Consider the following 27,831-nt stretch of genomic DNA (forward strand, 5'->3'; position numbering starts at 1 on the left):
AATCAATTTAAAGATAAACAAGTTATACATCCATGAACTGTTAAACATAACCAGCACACTAGTCACCTGCGTTTTCAAAGCTACAGTTATATGATATGATATGTTATTTATAACGCGCTTAATACCCAGAAATTTCTAAGCGTGGATCTGGGGATTAACCCTGTGTTTCTCCATATCATCTTGCTTACAAGGCGAGCATGTTGCCCCTGAGCTTTCCTCCCCAGACAATGAAATTGATACTTTTGTAACACACACATCACCATAGGTATCTATACATTTAATGTGCCCTGAGCGCGCCCGCCCCATGGAGAATGCACAAGAGTTCAAGATACATTTTTCATTTGTTAAAAAGAAAATTAACTCAACACATCCCTGCCTATCTGATTCTCTCTATTTCCCCTTTATGGAAAATAACATCCCCCTTACTCAATAGTCAGAATTTCAACAGCTTTTTAAAAACTCAATTGCAACAAACTACTCGATCGTCCTGTATGTAAATGTCTTCATGAAAAGACAATGTACGTTCAACATGTATGTATTCTAGATTGCATTCATTGATGTTTCTTTTTAATTACAGGGTAAAAGTGTACCTCTCTCAATTTAAATGGACACCTTAAAAAGCGAGAGAATGGGTAGCGAATAATCACCTTGTCCTTTTCGTCTGGAACAGCTTAGCTTTAACAACAATATTCTGTGTGATTGTATACCCATGAATTACGTCACTCATATTCCTTTTCTAGGTATGCACAAAGTGAGGTGTCCATTTAACTCCCCAATTATTTTTCCATGCTAGGCGTCATTACATAGAGAGTGAGGGGATCACACTGAAGACACACTTGGGACCTAGACTTTAAAATATATACATTTTCAGAAGCACACATACTTCTGAAATGTTCCCTAACTTCTCGGGATGCACAATCAATTTATATATTTCTACATATCAGTACTGACAAATCACAGAGCCAGGATTTAATATAATTGCCTTTATTGTATAACGCCCCCCAGGATTATTTCCCCTTTAGATAGTACTCACATAAGCATTTATTTTTGCTTCATCCCTTGTAAGGTGGGCACCCTTGTAAGGACTAGTTTAATTCTCCCCCTCTAGGAAGAGGGAGCATCAGTCACCAAGACGGGTTCCGTTCTCCTCCACAGCATGTCTGCTATTTCATCAACTGAAGAACGACTGGCGCTTTAATTCCTGGTGGGTCTCACTTACAGTCTGTGCTAATAATCAATCAAGGAGTCCAATAGGAGAGCAATCTAGTCCTTCCCCTTCCTGTTGTTATCAATTCTTCTTTCTCTCCCCTCCATTAGTCAGTGAGTGAGTGTCTCTCCGTGAGTGAATTTGTGTTGAATCCTTTCTAGAACAGTAACCCCACATTTTTGAGGGGTGTATACTTTTCCCAATCTAATTGGTCAATGTATGTGATTTGACAGTGTTCCAAACGTGACATCACCATAGACATACTCCTCGGCTGTCTTCCAGCATATTAATGAAGGGGGCAGTCTGATGGAATTAACTTCTAAACCCAGGTTCCCTTCCATTTAACATGGCATCATCTGAGGGATTTCTTGCATTAAATATTGTCACATTATTAATTTGTATTTTCCACACATATGACCACTTTAAAAATAATCTCACCAGATGTGCTCTCACCAGATTTCTCTCTCTAGCGTGACTCAAGCAACACAATTTGCATCATAATTACACATTTAACTCACTTTTATATTTATATTCATATTATTTTCCCATCTCAAAGTGACAGGGTCGTCCCTGTGAATGTTATGAGATATAATTCACTGGTGTGCGCCATATCTGTGCCGCGAAATAAAAATGTGCCTAATTTGCTTAATCAAAAACCAAATTAGAATAATTTCTTTCACATAACAAGATAAAGCATCTCAGGCTAAATGCTTTACAAAAATAATTATTCTGCTGTGACATTCCGTTCCAGCATTATGGGTGAAATAGTAAGTGCTATGTAACTTTTAAAAGACACATTTTGTTCTCACTTCATTTATATCAGTCAATGCAGAGAATCTGGTGTCCCCAGACATGTTAATGCAGAGCTGAAACGTATTTAATACGTAGTCTGGATTTAGTAATGTCTTTGAAGTTCTCGAGTTTTATGACTTTTGTCATGCCCCTCTTGGACAGTTCCTGGGTTTCTTGGATTTTCAGATAACATTTATTTTCCCAAGTATCAAGATTCCTTTTTTCAAGAGAGGCCTGGGAGATGGCAATTTCAGATTAGGCAATGCAGATCTGCTGGTCACACTGAACCCCCATTAGTTGTTCCTTATCTTTAGCTTACCCTAGACAGATGCCACCCATAGAAAGGCCAACTCAGGATTGATCGCAGATCCAGCCTTCCTGTGACTAAGCCGCAGAGACCATTTTATCATTATAGGGCAACTCCCACCAGTTCATCTGCGTGCAAAAGCATGGGATCTGTTTTCACATCTCATTTTGGGGGAGCTGGCATGAGCAGAATACATATGTTAGATTTTGGTTCTGACTTCATTTCAAGATTTCTGCTTCTAAATATAAATGTTTCAGTTCTACTTGATTTTACATTTTCCATGAAAACACAGCAGCATAAAATGCAAATCATTTTTTTCTTTCTTGAAAATGCTGTTCTCTTTCTCCTCATGTTAAGCAGTTCCCCATTTTAACAAACGTTGTAGGTTGTTTTCTGGTACTTAAAATGTTATTCTCAGGCTTTGCCAGTTATATTTCGTTTAGAGAAGACTGCAACCTTTGATTGTGTGGTTCAAAATACTGTGCGTAGACCGCAGTTTACATATTTCCTTTAAATGAGATTTCTCCACACTAACATGCTCTTTCGCCATTGGGTAAATGATGACGCACAACTCGGAAAGCCACCATTGTGCTACTATTGATCCCAAAAGTTAAGAAAGCCCTCTCTTGTTGCTGTGCTGTGACACCACTTCCCCTTGCTATTAATGCCACTTCCAGAACTAACTAAAGCACAGAAAACACCTGCTGACATTTTCAAAATGGTGAAATCCCACCTCTGACAAACTATAAGCATTTATTCACGTGAGACTTTGTTAACCAGCACAGCGGCTCCAGGAAGCTGAGCTATGGGGCAGTCCCCACAGCTGCTGGCTATTAGTCTCTCTTTTCAATGTATACCCTTTCAGACTTTTTCTCAAGGCAACTCATCCAGGTAATAGTAGCGTGAACAAAGTACATGCAAAAAAGGCAATCAGATTAGGACACTGGCACTGGTCAAACATAAAACATTAGTAACTATACGAGCCATGGATGAGTGCCATTGTGTGGCTTCTCCCCTCCATTACCTAGTAAGTGAAGAGCAAGTGAAGTTATGCAGCAAACTCCCTGTGTTGCCTCTTTGGAATCCAAATGAGTTGTCACCTCTATCCCTTATAGTAGCAAAGACAACTAAACAAGCACGCTGACAATCTGAAAATGTGTGCAACAGTGCGACAGATTAAATGCACCCGTGACAAACGCGTGCAAAGTCAAGAAAACTAAATTTTTCAACCATAGAGTACAATTGTCTTTTAATTGTAGAGTTTCACAATTGTGTCGCATACACCAATGCCTGAATAACTCAAAACAATTGTATGGGCAACACAAACATGAACACAGACATGAAGCAAAGTATTTAGTGAAATATCATAAAAACAATGCCCCAGATGTGCATTCTGGTGCGCACACACACAAACACACACCCACACAGGCATGCAAAAACACAAACTTTCTAGCACACACAAATAGGCACACACAAACACACACCCTCTATCACTGTGTATTTCACAAACAGGTTCTGCATTCCAATGGCCTATTTGTAGATGCTACTTCATTACTTCATAACAAGTGACAGACATATTCTCTCTTACCCACCCAAGGCCAATCTGGTATGACTTTTGAGGGGGGACATTGTTTGTCTAACTCTTGTTGTGTCCCCCCAGAAGTCATTCTTTTTACAGCCAATATTTGGCTCTGACACCTCTCAGTGGGATCTATGTAATTTCACCCATGTAGTCCCCGTTGACTGTTCCACTTACTCCTCACCACAACCTCGTCAGAATATCACTCAAACTCACACGATCATAAGCAGCTCACTGCTTACCATCACATTTGATATATTATCTATGGTACATTCTTTTGCGATCGAAAGAGGATTTGTTCTTCCCTGTAAATAAATAAATATATAAATAAATAAATAAAGGCAATATATTCTTTAAAAAGAAATTCCAACCAACTCTGAATTTCAGCATGGTTATCTGGTTTAAAGCCCTCACAACTCTCAGTCACTCTTAAGCACATCTCAAGGCCACCACACAACCACTTAAGGTAATTTTAATATCAAACAAGTAAATACATCTTTGTAAGGTATTGATGACCAATAAGAAATCTCATGCTCTCACTCTGGATTCTCCTTTTGGCCTAAACACCAAAATCTTTACTCATCCCAACGATCACTATCACGCGCACTTATGATTTCATTGTCTCTTGCTATTGTGAATTTATATGTTGTTTCCAATGTCTTTTTTTCCCCACTCTTCCCCTTTCCTGCTCAACTCTGCCCTGTCTTTCTTTTCCACCCGATAGACCATGGTCTGCCTGCGACCCTGGGCGGATCACAGGTTGCCTTTACATGGACAAGGCTTTGGTGCTTTAAGACCACTATGGTGGTGATATGCTCAATTTACAAGACTATTAAAAATGATCATATATCATCTCTCCTATGTGTCCTGCCAATAACCGGCCTGCAGCATCTTCCCCTGTCTTCTGGGTAATGCAATCCTTGAAACTATTCAAACCAGACACTGCTAACACATCAGCAGTGCAGAGGCTTTTGTCAGCTATTTGAGATTTTGGGGCTGCACTGGCCCCATCTGAAATACTGCATGGCGCAGTCAGTTCTATGTCGAATAGAGCACATTAGTCATTGTGTGTCAGAGAATAGCACCAACACAAAGAACACTGTGGCACAGCTTAGCCATGCAAGATCCTCCATACAGGGTTCCTCTCCTGCTCACAGACTAAAGGTCCTGGCTTTGGAGCCACAGTCCCACCTCAGACACAGCCAAGCCCTTGGACACCTTCCTTGCAAGAATGCCAACCCAAAAACTGGGCACTCTTCACCCTTCACCTGCAAACGCTTACTACGCACTCCAAGCCTCATCATCCATAACATACAGCTCCATCACCACAATTAATCCACAATGGAAAGATGGTCAGGATCCTAAGATCTCAGCTGCAGACGCTCTCCATCAGCAGTCCAACTCTCACCACCCTGTACTAGCCCTCATGGGCACACATGAAGACCCATATCATTTACCTGCAGACCTCCCCATTCTAGAGCTCATTAATTGATCAGCAAAGCTTGGGCCGACACTTCTATGATCATACAGGGATAACTTAACGGAGACATAATGTTCTACTACTTGTTTCGATTTAATAGTACCATTAAGAAAGTGGGACAAGGAAAGGGAATCACTCTCATCTATAAAACTTCCTACACATGAAAACACATTTCAACATTAGTTTTCTTTAAGCCATAACCTATGTTTCATACACCTCGACCTTTGTTTCTCACTTCTTGTATCATCCTTGGGGCATTGTCCTTTGTTACATGATCATTTTGTAAGCTCTATAGCAGGGGTCTGCAAACTGAGGCTCACCCACTGTATTGGACTATATGTCCCAGTATCCCTCACTATCGACTATGATCTGAATTACTAGGACAACCTAAGCTGCACAAAATTGAAAATATCCCTTCTGCATAGAGCTATGTAATTTAGAGATGAACTGATGTAAAACACAATTTGATGATTCTTTACAAAATCTCAGCGTCATCACTAGCAGCATTAAACACTAATTACGGAAGTGACGTGTATTTATGCTAAACAAATCGCTTGTGCAACTGTTCAATCAAAGCTTCTGTCCGAGTATTAGTGCCTGCACTTCAAAATCATCGCCCTCTCATTGGCTATTGCAGGGCCTTAACTAATGGTAAGGTTCCCATGTTGTCCCGTTATCACCGTCCTTCTGCTCTACCTCTCTGTTCTCCTGCTTGATGGTGACACACTTTGGGGTCCACCGTAACATATCCATTACGTCCTAGCTCCCAGTTCCTCTATATTTTTACCACTCCTCTTCTATGCCCAGCTGTGGTGCCCTCCCTCCCTGCTCTTGCTTCCTGGTGCTGTTGTTAAGATACTCAGGATGCCGTCCTCCTCATTCTGCCTTCCACTAGTCCCCCTTCCTTCTCTCTGGCTAGCTCCTGCTAAGGCTCCCATGCTTTCCGATTTGCTTTCCACAGATGCTATAATCTTAGAACCCAGGGTCTAGACTGCTCCCCAGAGAGTGTCCGGGGTAAATCCTTGCATAGAATGTTCCAGAGTTTGGTTGCCAGAAGGGAGAATAATAATCATACTTGTAACTTCTTTTTGAAGCTAGGAACTATGACAAGTGTGGCGGTACTGGGTCTTAGTGCATTTCGGGAATGTTGGGGTGTAACTTCCTTGTGAAGGGTGACGGATTCATTCCATGGTAGGTGAGATCGGCGATGAAGTAGGTTTTGAAATGTATTCTTTTTTTTGACAGGGAGAAAATAGAGTGCATGAAATTAATCCTTTTCATTCTGAGAAGATTGGCAACTGCATTTTGGACTGTTTTTGGTTTCCACAGGAGGCATTGCAGGAGCCAGGGATAGAGGCTGTTTGCATATTCCAGGATTGGAAGCACTAGCAATATGACAGCCGTGGTTCTGTGGGTGAATATTAAGTAAATTATTAAGGTTTGTAATGTGGAGAGCTGGAAAAAACTATTTCTGACAATGGCTCTTACCTGTGGTTCCAGTGTCAGGTTACTCCTCATTGTGTTTCCGAGGTTCTTTACCATGGAAGATGATATAATGCATGGGCCCGTCTCATTTGGCAAGTAATTGAGGAACTGTTAGAAGGAGCTGGACTGTAGATCCTCTGCTCTGTTTTGCTAGGGTTGTGTGTTAGTCTGTTTGCTGTCATCCATGTATCCAGACGTGCAATACATGTTTTGGAAGGGCATAGTGTGTTGCTGAATTCTTTTCCAGGTTGTAAAAGATGTGAGTGTTGTCTGTGTAATTTTAGCAGTTGAGGCTAGAGTGGTTTATGCGATTCAGAAGAGGTGTCATGTAGATGTTGAAAGGTAGAGGCAACAGTGGTGATAGAGGTGTTACCTGTATGTTACCCCTGCATAATTGTGTTAATACTGTGCCATATCCATAGTGTTTCCCCGTTGCACAGAATTGTTCGATTCTTTCAGAAATAAAGGTCTTGATTTCCCCACATATGAAAACATCCACTCTGGATGCCGCTGTGCTCAGTCATGTTCGACCTATCATGTATCTACCATTCTGGCATATGATTTTGGGAAACAGGGGTCACCCTTCAGAGCAACAGCCATATAGACTGGTAAGATATGTCATGTTCCTATGGGAACGGGTTTCAAGCTGATCACAGCACAGCGGCAAGAGAGACAGCTACTCTCCGGGTCATGGACAAAGTCAACGTGGCCATTTGTGGCTTGCACATTCGACTTGTCTTTTCAGTGGCATTTGGGACTGTTGATCACAAGGCAATCTTGGGTATTGTATCTTCGAGTGGATTAGGTCGTCGCTCCCTGGCAGAGCACAATCTGCTCACAAGGGGACACAAGTCCCCACCCCTTGTTCAATGTGAAGTGTTTCAGGGGTCACTTTTGTCTCCAATGTTGGTCATCTTGTACATGGAACGGCAGGGTGATTTGATGGCCGAGCGCGGCATCACCAGTCATCAATACACCGACGACGCATAGCTATATCTTAAGGCATCATTTGTTGAGGATGTCCATCACCTGGGAAAATGTCTTGCAGTGATTAAGAAATAGAGGATAACATCTAGTCTTAACTTCAATCCACCCAAGACAGTGCTCTTCATTACTGGTGCATGTTGTTCTCCTCTTGCTTTTATCTCAGGAATAAGCCACCATAATAGTGCATGATGCGGTTAAGGAAGCCCTATTCACACAATACCAGATCACTCTTCTTGGGCATCTAAAGCCTTACACACCTGGCATGCTGTGTCAATCCAGTGTGCATGCACTAGTGCTGTTCCATAGTGATGGTGGGAATCCCCACCCCATGAGAGTTTCACGTTGTGTCCCAAGTCCACTGAAATCAGCGTTTCACCCTGCACCCAACTAGCAGTGGGCGTAAAATCCTCAAGCACATTCCCCTGTTCTGCTCCAGACAGCACTGTCAACCTTTCAAAGCCAAGATATTCATCCTGCAATGCCATCCTCCTACAGCAGCCTAGCTCTTTTGCTGCCAAACTGTCTATTTCGTGTGCTCCTTGTGAAGGCAGGAATGAACCCTTGATTTGGCCGAATAATCTCTGATAATACAAAACCTTGCACTCACAGACAGGTTTTCTCAGATGCAACAACTTCAGCTTGGACCAATGCTTTTGATTTTCTGAAATACTGATAAGCTAAAGAACCTTTCCCTCTCTCAATGGATCCTTTTAGTTATGGTAGAATTCCTATGTATTGAAATAATGTTTTATAATTTGTATTGTTCTATACTTTATACTTATTCATTTTAAGACACTGCCTCATTACGACCCTGGCGGTAGCTGTGCTGGTAAAAATGGCACAGCTGCTGCCGGAGTCGTTTTTTCCTGGCGCGTGGCAATGGGGAATTATCATATGCCCCTGTAATGCCCCATTAATTCACCATTGCGAGGCGCTGGAAAAAATGACTCCACATCCCAATTGAAGCCCCATTGGACTCAATGGGAGTGGGGAGCACGGATGCACCGGCACTGAGTACAACAGTGCCGGTGCATCTGTCAAAATCTGCAAGCGGGTGCCTTTCCACCCGATAGGTCAGACGCAGAGCTCAGTGGTGCCGGTCCGGTAACAACGGTGCTGGTAGCTTACTGGGACCGTTGTTATCAGACCGGCATACTCATAAAGAGGTCCACTGTTTATTTGTTATTATGTGATGCATTCTGCATGCCTTTAGGACTGTTTGCACTGTATTTACAATCACATTAAATGAATCCACAACTTAAACTTCCTGATTGTCTATCGACACCACAACATTATCATCCACCTGGCAACATTTAGCACCAGTCCTTCATCCTTCAAAAATGACGCTGATTGACCACTCACGAGCAGAGTGCAAAACCACAATGGACAACGCTCCACTCTGTAGGCTTACTTTTATCTTGTCTAAAATGGTAGGCAAATTATTGCACCACCAAAAGCTGAAAACATCTGTGTACACCTCTCTTCAATTGCATTGTTCAATCTGAGAAAAATATGATTCAAGTAATAGTGGCACCATTTTTGCACCAGTTTCCTGGAGCCGTTTTTGCTCAAATCAACTTTCTTTAGTAAGGGACGAGGCAAATTTATCATACATGTAAGTAACAAGAATGGAGCATGTTTTTAATATGATTTGATACCATGTGGTAAATGCTGTTCTTATCGATCTACTTCACCAACCTCCTGAGTCAAAATCAGGGAAGGCAAACTCAGCACTGTATATTTTATCAATGGGCAATGATGTCATTCATTACTTGATTCATTCTGTCATTTGTTATAGCGCCTTTCACCATAATTATGGTCCCAATGCATCCCAATGCGCATTTGGTTGAACGCCTTCGGGGGATCGGGGAACGGGAGTCCAAAAATGTGGGAGAATTTGAGAGGTACTATTATACGCTTGTGCATTTGAGCCATTAAAGTTATGCGAGGGTGGCCAAGACCCTGCTGGTCTCCCATGTCTAAATGGAGTGTGTATGGGCACAGCGGAGGTAAACTATGGATTGTACTCCGTTCCCACCAGGGACCCTCTTCTGCGATCTGGCCTGTATCGTGGGGACTGGTAGCGTCATGCTTCAGCAATGCTGTGACTGTGGACCGCTGCAACTGCGGACGGGCAGGCAGACCTATCCCAGCAAGTGCTGTCTGTCTCCCGTGATGGCCGGTGTTAGCTCCCCATCCCGTGAGACGGGCAGTCACACCTGCCATGCGGCGGACGTGTCCTGAGGGCTACTGCAGGAGAGTGAAGGAGCAGCTTAAGTCCAGGCCACTGCCACATGGCACCACGGTGGGGGAAGTAGCTCTGTGAGGAGGCTCGCCTGCACGAAGGTGAGGCCAGAGGCACTGAGAATAGTGTGAAAATCAGGCCAACCGATACCCCTGGCTGTGCTGCTGGCACAAAGCAGCATCCCCCCCTAACCTCCTGCACTGCCCGCTCATGGCAATCTACTGCTGGATGGATTGACCAGTCCCCAGGTGCTGCCCTGAGCTGGTGAGTGAACCACACACTAACCCTGATGGATCCCTGCCCCACTGCGAACGAACGTGATCCAAGAAGTGGGGAAAAAGTGGGGCATCATGGAGAATTTTGCACATCCAGTGGCTAAAGCAGGGGGCACATCACAACTGGAACCTACTGGAGGCAGTGGACAGTTGGTTGCTCAATCAGTGAGCCCACCTGACATACAGCAGATCCTCAACTCTATGCACAAAGGCTTTGACTATTCATGGGAAACTGGACAATATAACTGTTAACATTGACTCCATTTGCTGACAGCTAGAAAAAGAGTCACAACATATTAATAAAGCAGAAGACAGAAGCAGCTTAACAGAGGACACCGTTGCGACAATTCAGAGTAGCATTATCACTCTAGCTAAACATATGAAGGACGTGAGGGTAAAGTGCAATGATCTTGAGTCACGCTCATGCAGAAATAAAAAATTTGTATTGGTGTTTCTGAGGATGCACTTCATGGCAATATGGAAATTGCGCTTGAGGGACAGCTAGGAAACATATTGGGAAACCCTTCACTGTTGCCTAACTTCATGGTGGAGAGAGCAAACCACTCCCTGACCACCAAGCCCAAACCTAGAGACCAACCACACCCAATAATTGTTTGCATCCTGAACATCAGAGACAGGGATCTCCTGCTAAAGTCTGTGCACAAGAAGAGGGAACTGTACACCTCTATCCTGATTATTCCATTGCTGTACAACAGGAGAGGCATTAATTCCTTGGAGTCAAGAAACTCCTCAGTGAGAGGAACATAGAGTATGACATTTTGTTCCCAGCATGACCCAGATTTCAATTTGAGACCATGACCTACTTTTCTATGGTATCTAATGATGCAGTCTCATTTATCAAGGCTAATATCCCTCTCCCAATGGCCCCGTGGCCCGGTGTCTCCTGAGGGGTGGAGCATATGCAGGATGAGTAATGTCTTTATATATACCCATGAAGGGGGAAATTGTTGAAGTGTGTCTTCTACTGTTATCCGTTGGCAAACTACTTTGTTGCTAGATGGCCGTCAGCGGGTGCTGTCAAGGGTTTTGACCCATGTTGAATCAATAGACTGGGTAGATGTGGGGATGAGCTGTCACCGCCCATTATTCTATCCCAGAACAAACTAAATCAATAGACTGGGTGGATGTGGGGATGAGCAATCGCCGCCCACATTCACGCCAGAATAGGAGAACTGCGCAGTTGGCACGAGACCACTCCAAAGATACAACCTTCTTGTGGGGGGTTCCACATCACCACTCTACTGTAAGGATGCCATCAAAACAATGTTAAGCAAGGGTCCTATACTATTAAGCAAAAGACCCCTCTATTGAAATGCAGTAATTCAAGACAACTCAAAAATGGATGCAGTACCGATAAATTCCCCAAGTTGGCGCTAGCGGTCTACACTCTGACAGGGAAACTGTATTTAGGAGTTGCAAGAGGGGCAGGGACTTCAAAGCTTGTGGGTTAATTGAAAATCTAGCCACCTGCTGTTCCCAGAGGCCAAGAGGCTGGGAAACCTTAACACCTCAGAGATTCCACACTAGGAGGCAGGATATCACATGACCCTGTTGATTGATTGAGGAGAGACTTCCAGGCAGCCTGCTGGAGCCCACACAAAAGGCTCTTTCTGTTCAATGGGGTATGTTAATTTTGAGTGTTTCCTCTCAACAGCCCTCTGCCAGCAAGGCGAGACATGTGATCACTGACCCACCCAGACTCCTGGAGGCGGACCCAAACACTTGGGGGGGGGGGTTGAATTGCAACAAATATATATTTTATAGAAACAGTGATAATTTATTGTAACCAAATGACAGGAATGTACAACTTTGAGAGTCTTAGTTTGAAAAATGCCCTCACGATTTGAGTCCAAACTCCAATGTGTACCATGTTTGAGGCAAAACCCCGCTAATTATGATTATTGTAGACAATGTGTTTAAGCTAGAGACATGGAAATTTACTGGGATATATGTGGAAGGGAAATGTACCTTTGTATAATTTTTGATGAAAAACCAATGTTGCAAAACCCACTAAAATCGAAAATAAGTTGCCATTTTTGAATGCAAGCTCCTAGAAACGCCAGAGTCGGGACAGGGGCTATCTTTAGTAATATATGATGTTTGTATGTGATGTCAAACAACTGTGTACCTGGGAAATATGTATTTGGATCAGGAATAGATTTGTGTGCACATTGACCAGGGAAGTGTCATTTCTGCAGGTCATAAAAATGACATCACTCTGACACACTATCCTTTCCCAAATCAGGGACCAAAGAATCTATTGACCTATCAAATCAAGAGAGGGGCAGGCTTAGGGATACTAGCCTCTCCACCCACTTTTTAAAACACATAAAAATAGACTGCTGGGACAGGTAGGGACATTCAATTCCATTTGCTGCGGAGCATGCTGACCGACGACTTCACATCAAGAGATCCAGACTTCAAATCCATCAATCTCCAGAACCTGTAGCAGAAATTAACTCCAGAATTTGTAGCAGAGAGGCCTGAATCCACCAGCTGAATCCTCTTCAGCAGGCCTCAAAACCAACCAAACTATTCAACAGCCGGCGAGCTGTTTGAATTTTTGCCAAGAATTTTTGCAAGAACCTGTTGCAGTATCCAGAAAGCAGTGCTGAATCCGGAACCCGAGAGAACCACAAACCAGACCGTTGTGAGCAGATCCGGTGCTTGACAGACCCACAGAGCAGAGCTGACCCAGATAGCCGGGACTTCAGAACCACCCGCCGGAAGTCCCGTCCAACCTGACCAGACCGTGCCGAGGCCTATTTCAAATTGATATTGTGAGTACCTAGCAGAACTGTGCAGAACCCACTCTCTTAGTTAAAATAATCTAATCCAAACTATTTTAACCTAAGTAGAACAGCCTCCTAGAAATCGTGTCATCTGTCATTTTTAAAGCTGCACAACTGTCACCTGTCAATTCTGCAGCTGCAAGCTGTCACCTGTCATTTTGAGTTTTACTTTAAATCCGAAAATCTACCTTTATTAAATCGTCTGTATCTCTGGAACCGTTTGGGCTAGGAACGTGGTTTAACTTTCATCTGAAAGCTTAGACTCTAGGCTTTCCAACGAACCTAGAACAGACTTCTTTCTAATTTACCACAATTTGCGATTTGGCCCGATTTCTTCATCTGTAGAAATCAGCAGCTTTTTGCTTCTCTTTGCTAAAATTCGTTTGCAATCTGCTAATCATTCATAGAGTATTGTTAAAGTGAGCCTGAACTAAAACCAACACGCATCTCCCACTCACCCCCGAATCTCTAGAGGGAATTAAAATCAGTTGGCACATTTTCCCATCCATTGCCATCACATTTAAAAAGCATTTTGGGCCTGTGTTTCAAACTCCTACCTGTTTCCTCTAAGCTTGCTGAGGGGGAACTGAATTTCGTATTGTATTTGATTGCATTCCTGAGAACTGTGTGCTCCTCTTTCCATCTCCTTCCATTTCTGACATTGCCTAGGGGAGGGGGGTGAATTGCCAGAGAAAAAGTGATTATCTTATCTTTTGCTAAAATCATATCAAGTATTTCTGTACTGCATTTTATTCCTCATTGCTTTTCCCTTGAAACCATAAAAGTATTTTTGCTACTTTACCCATCCTATACTAACTCCTCATTGATTGTAAAGAAGTGGGCTAGTGCCAGATTACCCATTGTTGATCAACATCATATGTCTAAGTGTACTATCAGATATTAATTTATTTTAAAGTGTGATATATATATATATATTGTTGAATTGTCCAAATAAACCTTTTAATTTGCAAAACAAACCTCTTTCTTGGCTCAGTGGGGTCAGGGGGATTCTAAGAGGGGGGTGTTATACAAGGGTTGTCATCCAGAGTACTGAAATGGACATACAAATACATCAATAAGGGTTTTCCTCAGCATCCCAGACTAGGCATTGACTTAGCTGTAGTGTTGATTGAATATCGCTTACAGTGCAGACACAGTCAGCTTCTATGCAAATGCATTGATTTGGTTTTTGGTTAATTTTGTTGGGAGGGATTCAGCAGTTCAGGCTGCAGTAGGGGCGGGTGTAGTTAGTGAAGAGGGCCACAGGGTGGATAACAAAAATGGTACTTGGTGGATACTATGGTACTTGGCTGGAGGAGGACATGCACATTTAGCAAGTTACTTGCAGATTCTTTCATTGATCTTAATGGCTCTGGTACTTAAGGAGATAGTAGAGGTTACGCTCATCAGCTGGAATGTACGGGGGCTGTGCAACCCAATTAAGCCTCTCAAGGTATTGTCCCATGCATACAGACATGGGCCCACATACTATTCCTGCAGAAATAAACACATGGCTGCAGCCCAAGCCACTACATTCGCAAAGAGCTGCATAGGCCATACATTCTTCATGTCTTACTCGTCTCGGGCTAGAGGGGTAATGAGCATAACAGACAGACAACAGCAATTCCAGGCACTAGACACTATGATTGACACATAGGGCCGCTCTGTAATAGTGCATGGGAAACTGAACTTGCCAGAAGCGCTATTAGTACGTGTTTATGGTCCGAACATAGACGAGGATGACTTCTACAGGGAAGTTTTTTTTGTGTGTATGGGCTACCCTACAGCGACTGTGATCTGGGGTGGAGATATAAACACCGCCTTAGATATGACATTGGACCACACAAGGACCTCAAAGTGTACACTGTCCAATGCAGCCTGCACAATAATACAGGGCAGGGAGGAAGGAGATTACTTAGATGCACATAGGGCTTTGCACAGGAAGGCTAGGGAATGCACATTGTACTCCTCAATGCATAACATGCACTCCAGGATAGATGTTTGGTTGATATCATCCCACTTACTCAACAAGGTTTTGACATGTGAAGTAATCTCCATCCAAAACCCACTCGGATCACTCTCCTAATAAACTAGCCTTGAACATTTCACCGAGGCAGCTGGTAGAGCCCCATGGAGGTGTAAACGAGCGGTGCTTTGGTATCCAGTATTTTCCACTAACATAGACGATCAGATTACACAGTTCTTTGAACATGAAGTGGGTTTGGTCTCGTCCATAGTCTGTCTCTGGCAGGACTTTAAAGTCTTTGTTTGGGGAATAGCTTTGTCTACTGAGTTTGGTATTTTAAAACTAATAAGCGTGAGGAATGGCTTAAGGTGCTTGAAACCCGTTATGCCAGGAACACCCCAATTGCAATTAGAAATTAAAACCAAATCAGATGCCTTCCCGGAAGCAGCACAGCAGTAACTAAAATATTTTGATAAACCAAGATGGTGAGGTTCTATTGCAAAGCAGACAGACCAGGCAGGCTTCTGGCGTTGCTGACCAGAAGTGACGTGGGTAACAACATCCTGTACATCCTATCCAAAGAAGGGGCTGCAATGCATAACAACTTGTGCATACATTATACTTTTTACTAATTCTACCCTGACCTCTATGGTCCATCGAATGAGAAATCCGAGGACGAGCTAACACAATATATAGAGACACTATCCCTATGTCCTTACTTTCCAGGGAGTCTAGCTCCTCGCTGGAAACCCCCATGTCAAGAAATCCATACAGCAATTTATGAACTACCTAATGGTAAGGCGTCCCGGGGTGGACATACTGTGTTACGAATTCTATAAGGAATTCTGGGAGATATTAGCCCCGTGCCGATTACAGCTGGGGGAGGAATCTCTTCCTCAACTAATATTGCCCGAGACAATGAAAGAAGCCATGACAATCCCCTAAAACCTGATAAAGCTGCAGAAGATTGTAGCTTGTACCACCCCGCTGTCCCTCATCAACATAGAAATCGAATTCAATGCCTAAGTAATAGTAACCAGGCTCTTGCCCTTTTTGCCGCATTAAATTCACACCTTTGCAGATTATTCAATGTGAAGTCACACCTGGACCTGGAGGCACAGGCAGTTGCTATTTCAGTGGATAGGCAGAAGGCCTTTGACTCAGTGTCCTGGACGTTTCTCTTAAGAGTCCTGGAGAAGAGCGGATTGGCCCCAATTTTATAGCCTGGATTAGGCTACTATACATGCAGCCATATGCCAGAGTTTGAATGAACAGTATGCTGTCACTGATCCTCCACTTGGCCAGGGGCACAAGGCAAGGGTGCGTCTTCTCTCCACCAATGTTTGAGATGGTGGTAGTGCCATTAGCAGACCTTATTAGAGGCAGTTTCAAAAATAAGGGAATTAGATTGGGTGGCACCCCCGAAACAATACCGCTGTATACGGACAATATTCTCCTATTCCTGAGAGATCCCAGCCAGAATATAGAGCCTATTATTCAGGCGGTGACCAGCTTCAGTAAATATTCTGTCCTATACATTAACAGAGCTAAATCTGAAGTATTCCCTTTAACTCCTAATACTCCAAAACCAGCCAATTTGGGTGGTCTTAAATGGGCTGGAGACTCGATCAAATATTTGGGGATAGTAGTTTTGCGCATTTACAACCTTGTTTTTGACTACAACATGCATGCAGGACTCGGCTGCGGTCGAAATTGGCAAAATGGGGTAAACTATTGATGTCCTTGCTAGAGAGAATCTCACCTGTAAAGATGACTATACTTTCTAAATTGTTATACTTGTTCCAACATACCTGTGTGTCAGGGTAGGACCTACTTTCTAGAACTAGTAAGCATGTGCACTGAGTTCGTGTGCACACCAGGGGCCAGATTACAGAAACTTTGCACTGGTGCAAGTGCAAAGTTTGCATGGTATTATCACTAGTGCAAAGTTTGCCCTATTGTATAAACACTGGGACACATTAAAAAACCATTGCGCCTCGACACCAGGGCTAAATTTGCCCTAGCGCTAAAAAGATACATTTTTGATGCATTTTTGCATCAGGGCAAAGTGTACCCTAGTACTGATAACATTCCGAATTAGCACTAGTGCAAACTTTGCCCTGGTGCAAAACTGTAGGGAAAATGCATCTTTTTTGCATTAGGGCATTTTTTGCCCTGGTGCTTTTAATATACCAAACTGCACTTGTCGAGGTGCAATGGTTTTTTAATGTGTCCCAGTGTTTTTAAAAAGAGGGCAAACTTTGCCTTAGTGCTAATACCGTGCAAACTTTGCACTTGCACTAGTGCAAATGTTCTGTAATCTGGCCTCAGGTCCCAGAATGAAGTGGGCTGGCCTGTCACAGGCGTACGCCAAAGTGGGGCTGGCAGCAGTATTTTATGGTTGCGCGTGCACAATTTGGGCAATACTGGAGCGGGAACAAGCAGGCTCCCCCACATGTCAAAAATGGAGGTGGAGGCAGTGAAGGTAGATAACCTGCCAACTCTATTATTAAGCAATTAAGATAAACTGGAGGGGATACTGGAGCCAGTAAATATCACCCTCCTAGCTTGGAGGAAGCTATTACACCGACTGGGGGAATCCAGCCGTTATGAAAGAAACATGTGTGCCTTTGTCAAAAGGTGCTTTATACATTTAATAAATGCAATACAAATACAACATACCCCTCTGGTGCGACGCGGCTCTAAACCCCACCATTTGCATCACATTTCAGCTAAAACTCTCCCGTGGGTACTATTCAAACAGTGTCACAAAAGGAATGAATAGCCATTTGCAACTGTGGGCCACTTTTTCATTGGTGCCCGAGACAATTTTAAGTCCGACCCTGAACACAATTTCTTTTAAAAGAAAAAAAGTTCTATTGACTAAAATAATTTCAAAGCACTACAGTTAAAGGGAGCGTCAAGGGGAATATGAAAGAGAGGCAAGGAGGGGAAAAGGAGGAGGGTGAGTTTGATCGAAGTCAGAGGGAGACTGAAAATAATCAGGGGCTGATTCTGACGGTGCTTTATAATTTAGGGTGCACAGTCGGACAGTGACTAGAGACATGGGCAGAGAGGTCACCGACAAGCAGTTCTCTCCATTTTCCACCGCACTGTCAGCAAAATGACACTTCTGTTCCTTGGTTGTCTCCTACCAGCATACATTTGACTGGAAAGCTAAGAGCTAAAGGTACTTAAAGGAGTTGGGAGCATGGGGCACTGTCGGATGTACACCCCTCTATGCCCCTACCTGGACTGGTCTTGTGGAAAGGATAGAATGATACGGTGGGGGATATCACCCACCCCAGATTGCTCAATGACTTGCTGGTCTACACTCAAAGCACAGGGTGGCCAAGGCTAGGCTGCAGACCACAGGTTCTGACTCTAAGCTGCTTGTATGACTTCACCATAGATGCCTCATTGAGCTGGCTGGTAGGATTGTGTTAGGAATGCATAAGTGACAAAGGGCTCAAACTGCAGTTTTGCCCCTGGACTAGGCCGCATTCAAGTATATGGGGTAGGAGAGCGGCAAAGAGCAAAAGCTACTTAGCCTGAAATGTGTAACTGTGAGGATGCATAGCACAGTCTGTTATGTTACGCTATGTCATCATTTGCAAAGCGCCAAACCATCCTTAATCAGTCGCAGGTGTGTGGGCTCTTTGCCATCTGGACTACCTGGAAGTACAATCATGCAAACAACTGGGTTTCTGAGAACCCGCAAACTGACATAGCATAAGAAAATATTAGTACAATGGCACCATGAAATAGTGGAGGAAAAGAAAGGCAGAGATGCCAATGGAACTTAACCCCCTCCTACGGCAGGTGCTATGTTTTGGCTTCCGATGTACTATGTGAGTGGTACATTTAGTATCTAATGTTGAGTGTGGGGTTATTTTTTAGAAAGTGTAAAACCCCTGAAGTTATGTTATTTGGCATTTGTGTAGCACCATTGGTATAATTCCAAAGCACTGTGGGTTGCACGTCCTCAGGACCGCAGTCCAGGCCAGTGGAGAGAGTAATGTAGTAAACTTTGCTTGGGTGCACACAGTATGTGGGCAGCCAGTGTGGAATAAGTGGCATGTAGCTGCAGACTTGTGCTAGGTGTGGTGCAGTGGTTGTGTGAGATCAGTAGAATGTGTCCAGCAAGACCAATGGACTTGGGTATCTGCATTCTGGCGGCGCTGGAGTTTGTGAATGAGACTATGGGCCTCATTATAAGTTTGGCGGTAGCCTTGCTGGTAAAACCGGCAAGCTGCCGCTAAACTTGCCATTTTTTCCGGTGCCCGAGAATGGGCAATTACTGGATCATTACGTCCCTGCTGGACCCGGTAATTGCCCATTTGCGGGCGCCGGAATGAAATGCTCCCCAATACCATTTGAGCCCCATAGGGATCAATGGGAATGGGGAGGTTGAATGTACCGGCACCATTTCGAATGGTACCGGTGCATCCGACATGCTCTGCACATGAGTGCCAGTACGCCTGCCAGGTCCAACCTGTTGGACAAAAAGGCACCCGCGAGCATAACTCGTACTTTGCCGGTCCGGGAACTACGGTACTGGCAAGCTTACCGGTACCGTAGTTCCCGGACCGGCAAACTTGTTATGCGGCCCAATGTGTGCAGCTAGGCCGATTTTGAGGTTTATAGATGCATTCTAAAGACGATTGAGGTGAACGTGGAGGATTATGAGTATGGGTGTAGCTATGCCGAATTAATCGAGGGGTGTAGCTGCATTCTATTTGTTGGTGCAGAGGAAAGATTTAGCATAATGGTGTGTTTAAGCATCTGTGAGCTTTCCAGGGGGGCTCTGTTCCTGTTGAGCTTCCAGTATGTGTCGATGGGGTGGTATCTCCCTTTGGGTTTGGGCTGTTAGACTAAGGTCCACCCTGTTTCTGGCTCGGTCAAATCACTTTGACGAAGACTTACAGGTGGTGATAGGCATATCTGTGCCAAACTCTTATTGTTACTGTATAGGTGCTAGAGACGTCCTCGGTCGGTAGTTCTGCTATTTAAAAACATTCCCAGACAGTAGTAAACAAGGCTCTGTTATTGGAGACAGCCAGAAGTTAATGTGGCTTTTTTATGCAACCCTTCATAACAGCTTTCTCCTGCTTCTTGGAGGTGCAATAAGTGTTGGCCCTGCTAGGATTTGAACTTTTAGGTGCCGCTTCCACTCATATGTTGCGCCAGAAACCTCAAGAGATTTTCAAAACTCAATTTGAGTCAAGATTTCTTTTTTATTTTTTTTATTTTTTATTATGGTCTCAAGGACGTGTTCAGTTTTGAATGTGTGCCCGTCTGTGTTGACACGTGTTGCGGCCATCAAGGCCCTTCTCAAAACCGTGCTTAATCTTTACAGAACAATACATCACCTTCCAAATACATCACATTCTGTATCAATTACATTCATTGCGCTTGTGTAACCAGACAGAAAGTTAGGGTTGATTTTGGGTCAGATTGGTAGGGAGTGAGAAAACAGCACCGTTCAGCATTATTACGCATTACATTGCAAAGTCGCGTTTGGAGATATTACAATCATTGAATTGATTACTAAGGGGAACCATTGACAGTTTGATTGAAGTGTGCTTAGAAATGTCATGATTGCAATGGTGCCCCCTTCACAGCCTCCAAATTGCCAGTTTGAAGGGCAAGGTGGCAGAAAGAGTGATATGCCTTATATGCTGCGACACATTATGAAAAATGACAGGACAACATAATGGTGTATTACAACCTTGCATAGGAGTTACTGCATTTCAAAGTGTCAACAGTGAGGTGGCTCATACAACTGCAGTGCGATTACTTGGTGGATAATTTTTTTGTGACTGTCTTATGAAAAAATGCACCATGTGAACACAACATTTTTCTCCTCCCTTCATGCCCCAACTATCATGGAACATTCAACCTGTCTATAACCCCGTACTCACCTTCACATTCTCACCAACCCCAAACTCAGCCATGGGCAAGCATCTGCTCCTGTCTCTTGGGTGGATTTGAAACTCTTGGGCCCAAATGCACAAGGCGTTTGTCCAGATCCGGGAAGCCGTGTGCGTTTGAGGTAGTGTTTGAAGAGCGGCAGGCGGATGTTTTTAAAGGGCCAGCGGGGGTGGTCACAGTGCAGAGACGCCGCGCGGGGCTGCAGCGTTTTAAATGCAGGATGAAATGTCTTTGTCATGGTGTCGCACGTCACGGGGAGTCCTTTGGCAGCAACATTGATGCCATAGCAACACGGATGCAGAATGATTTTCACGAGCTCAGACCGTGATCTGAAGTCCACGTGGTAGATTAAAATCACGGATTTGAAAATGACAGTTGTGCATACAGTAGTATTTAAAGGGAACACTCTTGCTTTTAAAATGTCCTGATAGTACTGGCTTGAGCTGAACAGTTGTGTTCTTAAGGTCAGTTATTTAGTCAAAGAGTAGCCAATTTGAATTGCGGTTTTTGTAAATTTCAACTCCTTATATTGTGTGCTCCGAAAAACAATAAAATGGTCTCATTCTGGGTCATTTTATAATCTATTGAAACACACGATGCGAGTCTATGAATATGTGGACCTTACTCTCGTCTCCCAAAAGGTGCTTCCTTACCCACAGCAATTTTTGATTTTGGTGAATTTGTGTGGCCCTCGCGCCACAAAATTGTCGAAATCATTGTTACAGAAGAGAGAGAGAGGGACGGGGGTTCTGAACTGAGAATAACTGGTTGGCATAGCAACCTGCAGTACCACAGCATAAAAATGGCATGTTGCAAAAGTTTATTTTTCCAAACTCCTTGGCCGTACTACATAATGAGGAGTTCACTAACAATATATTTTCCAATCAGCAGCCTTATAAGAAGCAAGTGAGGCGCGGATCTTTCCATTTCCCAGCCACGCAGTGATTTGCAAGGTTGCGGTTTTGGGGTATTCTGGGCTCGTTTATGTACATATGGGCCATTTTTTAGCTATTTTATGTGGCAGATCTGTTGTTAGCCCTCCCGAGGCTGTCTCTCTACATCCACCAACCAACCCCATGCCCACTCTCTCTACTGCCACTCCCACTCTCTATACCCATACCCACTGCCACTCTATCTACACTCACCCACCCACCCCACCTACATTACATGTGCTGGTTGGGTTTTGTTTGGGCTATTTTAGGCTACTTTCAAAGAGTTGTGTCCTCTGAGTGCTTTGTGCTTCATGTTTTATGCCCCAACCGACTACCAACACCCACCCAGCCCACCCCTACTCTCTCTCTACCCCCTCCCAATCACCTATCTCACCCCCACTCTCACTAGCCGCCACACCGCACTATCTTGGCCACCATCCACCCACCCCTTCCACTCTCTCTAACCCTACACATCCACCCTACTCCCACCCTATCTAACCGCACCAACACACCCTACACCCAATCTCTTTACCCGCAACCGCCCACCCTACCCCCACTCTCTCTACCCACACTACCCCACTCTCTATACTGCCACCAACCTACGCTCCCACACTCTCTGCACCCGGCAACCCAAACTCTTTCTACATACCCACTATCGCTCTACCCCAGCCACCCACAAAAATCCCGCTCTCTCTACCCCACACACCCACCAACTCCCCACTTTCTATACCCCAATCACCCACCCCACCCCAACTATCTCTATCGCCACCCACCCTACCCCCACTCTCTCTACCCTCAACCCACCCACCCTTCCCCCTCTCTCTCTCTACCCCCACCCAGCCCATCCCGACTCTCTGTATGCCATGCCACTCACCCCACCCCCACTCTCTCTACTCCAACCCACCCCACTCTTTCTACCCCACTCTCTCTAACCCCACCCACCCCACCCATCTCTCTCTACCATATCTATCGCATTTCTAGCCAATTGAATGAGATGGTAGAAAGGTTGCTTGTTTTCACCAGAATGTGCAAGGCCTCAGAATCCCAAGTAGCTAACTAACCTTTAAAATATGTGTCGACAATACAATTAACAAAGTTACCAAACAGATGGGTCGGGTTTAACTACATGAAAGGGAATACAATCTGTTTTTAAAGGTGTGTTAAATAGTTAAATATAATAATAAGTAGTCAAACATCAACTAAAATAAAGATATCCAAATACAAAATTAAAATCAAATAAAAAAGTCACTGTGCATTCCAATCCCTCAATTCTTTTGAAGCAAATTCATACTTCTTATATATTGATTTTATGAAATCATTCTAAAGATAAGACTTTTATATTATATGTTCCAAAAGGCAAACAATGTATTCTCTATATTATACGTTTCCTTCCTTGTTAGAATACAAGTAATTTCATTTTAAATATCTGAAAAAGGTAGGGTGATGCTCAACGTGGCCGATATTGACATCAACTGGGGAAGAGGAGTAGTGTCACTTGTCATCTTTTTCTTCACTTTAGTGTGCTAACGTATCAGATCGGTGATGTCAGTTCAGTGGCAATGCTGGGGCTGAGCCTGGGTGATCTCTGGCCCACTTAAAGTCCTAATTACTACACATTCCCTACTCACATGGGTCATTTTGGCTCAGAAAGAGAGATATGATGGCCAACTGGATACATTGTTGACTGGGGAAACAACAAAACTGGATTGAGACTGCATTGTGTGATCTTATACAACTTATTTAATAATTTGATGCCCTAATTCCCTTATCAAAAATGATGTATGAAAATTGGCAGACAAATGATCTCTCCCTCTCTCTCTCTCTATCTCTCTCTCTCTTTCTTAGTCTCTTTCTCTTTCTTTCTTCCTCCCTCTCTGACTCTTTCAAACTTGTTCACTCCCTCTCCCGGTCTCCCTATGACACTTCATCCCATCTTGTCACTGTGTGGCATACAGAGCTTGCTCTTGCAAACCCATAGTCAGTGAGATAGCCCAGTTCACTAAGTGTGTGTTCACAGACCTGCGGGTCTATGGTTCTGATCCAATTTGCACCATCTTAGCTGTTCCACTCTTTGATACGGTGAAATCAACTAGAGCTGTAAACAACTAGAGCTGGGATCCTCATCCAAATCCAATTGGGAAATCTGCTAGGGTGGAAATCTGGTAGGGCATTGATAGTGATTGATACAGGTTGCAAATAATTGCTTCTCAAAATCATTATGTATATTTATAGTATTCATATCAATTTCCTGACTAGGTTTTAATGTGTGTTGTTTTTACAAGCACTGCCATTTTAGTAACATCTGTTATTTATGGCACATTGAATCAGCAAATCTGCCGTATCGGTTACCAGAATACTACAAATTAGGACAATTGAAACTTGTCGCTAGTACCCAAATTATACACTTTTTTATAGCAATGCTTTAATAATTCAAACCCATTCATAAACAAATCTTAAACAAAAGCCAAGACTGAGCAGGTGAGTCTCCAAAGTATATAGTTGGCAAAATATCGAACTCAGAATTCCAAACCATCCATTTCTGACTTGCATTGGGCTAGGTCCGTGTGCCTGTGCATACGATTTGCATTACACAAACTACACAGCACTTACGCTAAGTGAAAACATGTGCAATTTTCTCTTTTACTTCATCAAAAGTTATCAAGAGTCTTCATAATGCTTGAAAGAGGATTTTAAGGCTTAATACCATATTATTTGTTTGCTACATGATCTTTGTAAATTCTTTCAAACACTAAAATGTTTATTTCAGTACACAAAGCCATATCCAACATGAGCTTCTTGTGCCTAATGAGGCAATTCTTCAGGGCAAAACGTATATATAAAGCAGTGTTTCTGGTTTTAAATGTGTGATGCTGCTGCCCATTGCAGTGGTGGCTGCCATTTTAATACCACAGACATAGCAGGCCTAGACTCTAACAAAGCTAAATCGCAGTCACGGTTTGGCGTTTGAGACTATTTGCAATCATTTGCCATACAATTTATTTTCTCTGCATTATTCCTCCAGTCATGTTGCTAATCCTAATGACTGTTTTTTTTTATATATATCCCTGCATGCTGTTGTTCAGAATCCGAAGAGGTGTCCATTTTTGATTATTCATTAATTTGTAGTTGGACCGAACACAATGTTTGTATGGCTTATACGCTTCGTCAAAATGACTTATTTGTCCATCATTTTACCATTAGTCATTTGTTCATTTTGGCTTCCTTTCAATAGATATATGCCAAACACATATCTAAGGTGCAGTGAGCTTAAACGTGGTTGAAGTCTCAGCTGAGTGGATGAAATTCCATAGAACAGGTTATTTGACCCATGTTCATTTTCAGTAGAGGGGCTCCCACACTCCTTTGTAACTTTGTAAAGTGTGGGGTTTCACCCTAAGTAACCCAGGGTAATCCAGACGAGGACCCCTTGCTCATTGTATCTTAGAGAGAATCAGCTTCACCTCACTGATGAGACCCGATTGTGTCTGGGGTTACTGATTGTACTGTTGTTTAGAGGAGCTTTGCCTAGCATTTCAGTGCTGGACTGCCCTTGTGGGTGGGACAAAATCTGATATGCAAATGGTTATTTCTCCTTTGTTATGGTTGCAGTGAGCTAAAACATGGTTGTAGACCCTCCTGAGTGGAAGAAATTCCATGGAACAGGGTATTTGACGAATGTTCTTTCTCAGTAGAGGGGCGCCCACACTCCTTTCTAACTTTGTAAAACTTGGAGTTTCATCCTAAGTGGCCAGGGTAATTCATACGTGGACCCCTTGCTCACTGTGTCTTAGAGAGACTCAGCTTGACCCCACTGATGAGACCTGACTAGGCCAAAACACGTGTCTGGGGTTGCTGATTGAACTCTTGTTCAGAGGAGATTTGCCTAGCATTTCGGTGCTGAACTGCCCTTGTGGGTGGGACAAAGACTGATATACAAATGGATATTTCTCCTCTGTGAATGGTGCAGTGAGCTAAAATATGGTTGTAGACCATCCCGAGTGCAAGAAATTCCATAGAACGGGGTATTTGACCCATGTTCCTTCTCAGTAGAGGGGCTCCCACAATCTTTTGTAACATATTTATTTTGGGTACAACAAAAACGAGACACCATTTAACATATAGCTTCAGTAGCCAATCACAGATAACAAACCATGCAAAAAGGATGTATCTAATTTGCTAAGAGGCAAGGACTTATGCAAATAAATGCCGAATTCAATACATAAATTGAGAGCCATCGCAGATTTCACTGACATCAAAGTCAGCGCGTATGCACACTTCAGTCAGAAGAAATCACATGGGGATGGGATTCATTAATGTCATTGCACCTTTTGTTGTAATCTAAATTGTCATTAGCGCAACTCCTCCACTAACAGGCAATTGGTGTGTCTGTTCATGCTCTGTTTGTGTTTTCAACATATAAGTAGTTACTTTAAACATTTCAAGCAAGGCCATATCATTACTGCATAGCACGTATAATAACATAAATAAACAATGAGCAAGAAACAACACAAGTATATCGTGTAAACCCATAATTTTACTGATTCAGAAATATCTAATTTGAAGAAGCCAGAACCTCGATTTTGGGTTACATTTATTTCAAACATTTCTCAGACTGAACAGGTCAACTAATAAACTGCAAGAAATCCCCACACACCTTAAAAATTCCTGAAAACCTCTTAATCACCCAATTGATAATCACAGAATCAGAAACAGCAGGATCAGTTTCCTTGCTAGTACTCCTTTTTAGTGGAAAATATTTGTACGCTTGTATCGCATCAAATTGCGGATATCTGAATGGACATCCAGCTGCTCGCCATGATTCAAGTAAGTGTTATTCCTTAGGCTGGCTAAATGCCATATCTATAGAAGTGTTTACATGTATACACCAGAATGGATTAAACACCATAGAATATGCACATATTATATCAAAGATGCTTAACCCATCTCCCATCATAGATCAACAGCTCTCATGGACTTGTAATCGTGTACGGTTGCCAGATGACTGGTTCTATTGAGAATCCCACCATTTGGACCCCACCATTCAGAAAAAGGAATGTCGGCAAAGGGAATATTTGTATAAAATCGGGATTACCATAAAAAGTGAAATCATTGAAGAAAAGGGGGTGATATGTGTCAAGGGGGAAGGAGAGAAGGAGAAATATATGCAGGGGATACACCCCCATTTTTCTTTTAAAAGATAAACAATAATTCTCTAAAAAGAAATAAAGGGCAACAGTAGCCTATTCTCATTAAAGTCCCATTCGAATTTAAGACATATAACCGTCATACTATGACTTCTCACATCAAAGTCTGAAAAATGTATTACACTATGGACCGATAACTCCTTTCACATTATGGACTGATAACTTACAACACTTGAAAGAGTTATAAAGCTCATCACATCAGAGTGATAAAACATTTTCACATTGTAGATTGATAACGCCCATCATAAAATATGATATTATATGATTAGTTATTTATAACACGCTTAATACCCAGAGGTTTCTAAGCATGGACAAGGGGATCAAACCTGTGTTGCTTGGTGATGTCTTGCTTCCAAGGCGAGCATTTTGCCCCTGAGCTATCCTCCCTAGACTTATGCCAAACAACGTCATAGATAAGTTTCAACACAGACTAGTACAACTTATCACATCCCCAGCTGATAAGATATAGCATAAGAGAAAGTTACCAAATCACATCACACACTAATTTCATTTACATCATAGACCAACAACATATCACATCATACATTGATATCCTTTGTGATGTCATAGAATGATAACGGTTAAAACAATAGACACCATAAAATATCTCATTATAGTGCAGAGT

General features: G+C 43.0%; 1 protein-coding gene across 3 annotated transcripts in view; it reads right to left on the reverse strand.

Moving 5' to 3' along the window:
• The window catches only part of ZNF488 (zinc finger protein 488), a 96,615-nt gene that overhangs the window by 59,134 nt on the left and 9,650 nt on the right, over positions 1 to 27,831 (reverse strand). The window contains exon 1 of one of the 3 annotated variants that reach the window (XM_069611189.1): positions 21,061 to 21,267. The exons of the other annotated variants lie outside the window; for them this stretch is intronic. Within the exon in view, the coding sequence (XP_069467290.1) occupies positions 21,061 to 21,093 (33 nt within the window). The 5' untranslated portion in view covers positions 21,094 to 21,267. Of the gene's footprint in view, positions 1 to 21,060; positions 21,268 to 27,831 lie in introns of those variants that run through there. 3 annotated transcript variants of the gene reach the window in all.

The sequence above is a fragment of the Ambystoma mexicanum genome, chromosome 8 (genome assembly GCF_040938575.1).
Source record: "Ambystoma mexicanum isolate Mex_15411 chromosome 8, UKY_AmexF1_1, whole genome shotgun sequence".
Classification (NCBI taxonomy): Eukaryota; Metazoa; Chordata; class Amphibia; order Caudata; family Ambystomatidae; genus Ambystoma; species Ambystoma mexicanum.